The 6000-nt window shown below is 49.2% G+C and overlaps 1 protein-coding gene across 11 annotated transcripts in view; it reads left to right on the top strand.

The window, feature by feature from the left end:
• Nucleotides 1-6000, top strand: part of kdm4c (lysine (K)-specific demethylase 4C) — a 79863-nt gene that overhangs the window by 61635 nt on the left and 12228 nt on the right. For all 11 annotated transcript variants that reach the window (XR_011675776.1, XM_071408278.1, XM_071408271.1 and 8 more), the window contains one exon: nucleotides 2308-2427. Coding sequence is in view for 10 of the 11 variants with exons in the window: in XM_071408278.1 (XP_071264379.1) it covers nucleotides 2308-2427 (120 nt within the window). In the remaining variant the exon portion in view is untranslated. Of the gene's footprint in view, nucleotides 1-2307; nucleotides 2428-6000 lie in introns of those variants that run through there.

Below are 6000 nucleotides of genomic sequence, written 5' to 3'. Positions count from 1 at the left end.
ACACACACACACACACAGACCTACCCAGAGGACATAGTGTTGAGGAGGGACACACACACACACCTACCCAGAGGACATAGTGGTGAGGAGGAACACACACACACACACACACACATCCCACCCAGAGGACATAGTGGTGAGGGACACACACACACGCACACACATCCCACCCAGAGGACATAGTGGTGGGGAGGGACACACACACACACACACACACACACACACACACCTACCCAGAGGACATAGTGGTGAGGAGGGACACACACACACACACACACACACACCTACCCAGAGGACATAGTGGTGAGGAGGGATACACGCACACACCCCTACCCAGAGGACATAGTGGTGAGGGATACACACACACCCCCTACCCAGAGGACATAGTGGTGAGGAGGGATACACACACACACCCCTACCCAGAGGACATAGTGGTGAGGAGGGATACACACACACCCCCTACCCAGAGGACATAGTGGTGAGGGATACACACACACCCCCTACCCAGAGGACATAGTGGTGAGGGATACACACACACCCCCTACCCAGAGGACATAGTGGTGAGGAGGGATACACACACACCCCCTACCCAGAGGACATAGTGGTGAGGAGGGACACACACACACGCACACACATCCCACCCAGAGGACATAGTGGTGAGGAGGGACACACACACACACACAGACCTACCCAGAGGACATAGTGGTGAGAGGAGGGACACACACACACCCCCTACCCAGAGGACATAGTGGTGAGGGATACACACACACGCACACACATCCCACCCAGAGGACATAGTGGTGAGGAGGGACACACACACACCCCCTACCCAGAGGACATAGTGGTGAGGGATACACACACACCCCCTACCCAGAGGACATAGTGGTGAGGAGGGATACACACACACCCCCTACCCAGAGGACATAGTGGTGAGGGATACACACACACGCACACACATCCCACCCAGAGGACATAGTGGTGAGGAGGGACACACACACACACCCTACCCAGAGGACATAGTGGTGAGGGATACACACACACCCCCTACCCAGAGGACATAGTGGTGAGGAGGGACACACACACACCCCCTACCCAGAGGTCATAGTGGTGAGGAGGGACACACACACCCCCTACCCAGAGGACATAGTGGTGAGGGATACACACACACCCCCTACCCAGAGGACATAGTGGTGAGGGATACACACACACCCCCTACCCAGAGGACATAGTGGTGAGGGATACACACACACCCCCTACCCAGAGGACATAGTGGTGAGGGATACACACACACCCCCTACCCAGAGGACATAGTGGTGAGGAGGGATACACACACACCCCCTACCCAGAGGACATAGTGGTGAGGGATACACACACACACCCCCTACCCAGAGGACATAGTGGTGAGGGATACACACACACCCCCTACCCAGAGGACATAGTGGTGAGGAGGGATACACACACACCCCCTACCCAGAGGACATAGTGGTGAGGAGGGATACACACACACCCCCTACCCAGAGGACATAGTGGTGAGGAGGGATACACACACACCCCCTACCCAGAGGACATAGTGGTGAGATACACGCACACCCCCTACCCAGAGGACATAGTGGTGAGGAGGGATACACACACACCCCCTACCCAGAGGACATAGTGGTGAGGAGGGATACACACACACCCCCTACCCAGAGGTCATAGTGGTGAGGAGGGATACACACACACCCCCTACCCAGAGGTCATAGTGGTGAGGAGGGATACACACACACCCCCTACCCAGAGGACATAGTGGTGAGGGATACACACACACCCCCTACCCAGAGGACATAGTAGTGGTGAGGGATACACACACACCCCCTACCCAGAGGACATAGTGGTGAGGAGGGATACACACACACCCCCTACCCAGAGGACATAGTGGTGAGGAGGGATACACACACACCCCCTACCCAGAGGACATAGTGGTGAGGAGGGATACACACACACCCCCTACCCAGAGGACATAGTGGTGAGGAGGGATACACACACACCCCCTACCCAGAGGACATAGTGGTGAGGAGGGATACACACACACCCCCTACCCAGAGGACATAGTGGTGAGGAGGGATACACACACACCCCCTACCCAGAGGACATAGTGGTGAGGGATACACACACACCCCCTACCCAGAGGACATAGTGGTGAGGAGGGATACACACACACCCCCTACCCAGAGGACATAGTGGTGAGGAGGGATACACACCCCCTACCCAGAGGTCATAGTGGTGAGGAGGGATACAGCATTGAGCTCCTCTCTCCTGTCCTCTCAGAGCAGGGACTGTGCCTGTCTTGGTCCTCCAGAAGTAGGGGAGGCTGTCCAGGTGAAGTGGCCTGATGGACTCTTCTATGGAGCCAAATACCAGGGATCCAACACCTCGCATATGTACCAGGTAAACACACACACACACACATACAGTACCAGTCAAAAGTTTGGACACACCTACTCATTCAAGGGTTTTTCTTTATTTTTACTATTTTCTACATTGTAGAATAATAGTGAAGACATCAAAACGATGAAATAACACATATGGAATCATGTAGTAACCAAAAAAGTGTTAAACAAATCAAAATATGTTATATTTGAGATTCTTCAAAGTAGTTACCCTTTGCCTTGATGACAGATTTGCACACTCATGGTGTTCTCTCAACCAGCTTCATGGTACTCACCTGGAATGCATTTCAGTTAACAGGTGTGCCTTGTTAAAAGTGAATTTGTGGAATTTCTTTCCTTAATGCGTTTGAGCCAATCCGGTGTGTTGTGACTAGGTAGGGGTGGTATACAGAAGACAGCCCTATTTGGTAAAAGACCAAGTCCATATTATGGCACAAACAGCTCAAATATGCAAAGAGAAACAACAGTCCATCATTACTTTAAGACATGAAGGTCAGTCAGTCCAGAAAATTAAGAACTTTGAAAGTTTCTTCAAGTGCAGTCGCAAAAACCATCAAGCGCTATGATGAAACCGGCCCTCATGAGGACCGCCACAGGAAAGGAAGACCCAGAGTTACCTCTGCTGCAGAGGAAAAGTTCATTAGAGTTAACTGCACCTCAGTAATTGCAGCCCAAATAAATGCTTCACAGAGTTCAAGTAACAGACACATCTCAACATCAACTGTTCAGAGGAGACTGTGTGAATCAGGTCTTCATGGTCGAATTACTGGACACACATACACTTATTTGACTTTCGTGACAAAATGCAGCCATTAGTCCGGAACCAAGATCCAAGACAGGACACACTGCAGCCATTACATAAAGGTGTTAGTCCAGAACCAAGACAGGACACACTGCAGACGTTACATAAAGGTGATAGTCCAGAACCAAGATCCAAGACAGGACACACTGCAGCCATTACATAAAGGTGTTAGACCAGAACCAAGACAGGACACACTGCAGACGTTACATAAAGGTGTTAGTCCAGAACCAAGACAGGACACACTGCAGCCATTACATAAAGGTGATAGTCCAGAACCAAGACAGGACACACTGCAGCCGTTACATAAAGGTGTTAGTCCAGAGCCAAGATCCAAGACAGGACACACTGCAGCCGTTACATAAAGGTGTTAGTCCAGAACCAAGACAGGACACACTGCAGCCGTTACATAAAGGTGTTAGTCCAGAACCAAGACAGGACACACTGTAGCCATTACATAAAGGTGATAGTCCAGAACCAAGACAGGACACACTGCAGCCGTTACATAAAGGTGTTAGTCCAGAACCAAGATCCAAGACAGGACACACTGCAGCCGTTACATAAAGGTGTTAGTCCAGAACCAAGATCCAAGACAGGACACACTGCAGCCGTTACATAAAGGTGTTAGTCCAGAACCAAGATCCAAGACAGGACACACTGCAGCCATTACATAAAGGTGTTAGTCCAGAACCAAGACAGGACACACTGCAGCCGTTACATAAAGGTGTTAGTCCAGAACCAAGACAGGACACACTGTAGCCATTACATAAAGGTGATAGTCCAGAACCAAGACAGGACACACTGCAGCCGTTACATAAAGGTGTTAGTCCAGAACCAAGATCCAAGACAGGACACACTGCAGCCATTACATAAAGGTGTTAGTCCAGAACCAAGACAGGACACACTGCAGCTGTTACATAAAGGTGTTAGTCCAGAACCAAGACAGGACACACTGCAGCCATTACATAAAGGTGTTAGTCCAGAACCAAGACAGGACACACTGCAGCCATTACATAAAGGTGATAGTCCAGAACCAAGACAGGACACACTGCAGCCATTACATAAAGGTGTTAGTCCAGAACCAAGACAGGACACACTGCAGCCGTTACATAAAGGTGTTAGTCCAGAACCAAGACAGGACACACTGCAACCATTACATAAAGGTGTTAGTCCAGAACCAAGACAGGACACACTGCAGCCATTACATAAAGATGTTAGACCAGAACCAAGACAGGACACACTGCAGCCATTACATAAAGGTGTTAGACCAGAACCAAGACAGGACACACTGCAGCCGTTACATAAAGGTTTTAGTCCAGAACCAAGACAGGACACACTGCAGACGTTACATAAAGGTGTTAGTCCAGAACCAAGACAGGACACACTGCAGCCATTACATAAAGGTGTTAGTCCAGAACCAAGACAGGACACACTGCAGACGTTACATAAAGGTGTTAGTCCAGAACCAAGACAGGACACACTGCAGACGTTACATAAAGGTGTTAGACCAGAACCAAGACAGGACACACTGCAGCCATTACATAAAGGTGTTAGTCCAGAACCAAGACAGGACACACTGCAGCCATTACATAAAGGTGATAGTCCAGAACCAAGACAGGACACACTGCAGCCATTACATAAAGGTGTTAGTCCAGAACCAAGATCCAAGACAGGACACACTGCAGCCGTTACATAAAGGTGTTAGTCCAGAACCAAGATCCAAGACAGGACACACTGCAGCCGTTACATAAAGGTGTTAGTCCAGAACCAAGATCCAAGACAGGACACACTGCAGCCGTTACATAAAGGTGTTAGTCCAGAACCAAGATCCAAGACAGGACACACTGCAGCCATTACATAAAGGTGTTAGTCCAGAACCAAGACAGGACACACTGCAGCCATTACATAAAGGTGTTAGTCCAGAACCAAGATCCAAGACAGGGCACACTGCAGACGTTACATAAAGGTGATAGTCCAGAACCAAGACAGGACACACTGCAGACGTTACATAAAGGTGTTAGTCCAGAACCAAGACAGGACACACTGCAGACGTTACATAAAGGTGTTAGTCCAGAACCAAGACAGGACACACTGCAGCCATTACATAAAGGTGTTAGTCCAGAACCAAGACAGGACACAGGGCAGCCATTACATAAAGGTGTTAGTCGGGAAACCAAGACAGGACACACTGCAGCTGTTACATAAAGGTGTTAGTCCAGAACCAAGACAGGACACACTGCAGCCATTACATAAAGCTGTTAGTCCAGAACCAAGACAGGACATACTGCAACCATTACATAAAGGTGTTAGTTCAGAACCAAGACAGGACACACTGCAACCATTACATAAAGGTGTTAGTCCAGAACCAAGACAGGACACACTGCAGACGTTACATAAAGGTGTTAGTCCAGAACCAAGACAAGACACACTGCATCCATTACATAAAGGTGATAGTCCAGAACCAAGACAGGACACACTGCAGACGTTACATAAAGGTGTTAGTCCAGAACCAAGACAGGACACACTGCAGCCATTACATAAAGGTGATAGTCCAGAACCAAGACAGGACACACTGCAGCCATTACATAAAGGTGTTAGTCCAGAACCAAGACAGGACACACTGCAGCCGTTACATAAAGGTGTTAGACCAGAACCAAGAACCAAGACAGGACACACTGCAGCCATTACATAAAGGTGTTAGTCCAGAACCAAGACAGGACACACTGCAGACGTTACATAAAGGTGTTAGACCAGAACCAAGACAGGACACAC

This window comes from Salvelinus alpinus, chromosome 6 (assembly GCF_045679555.1).
Source record: "Salvelinus alpinus chromosome 6, SLU_Salpinus.1, whole genome shotgun sequence".
In the NCBI taxonomy this organism is placed as follows: Eukaryota; Metazoa; Chordata; class Actinopteri; order Salmoniformes; family Salmonidae; genus Salvelinus; species Salvelinus alpinus.
Note: the sequence above shows the minus strand (reverse complement) of the source record. Positions and strands in the feature narration are given on the sequence as shown.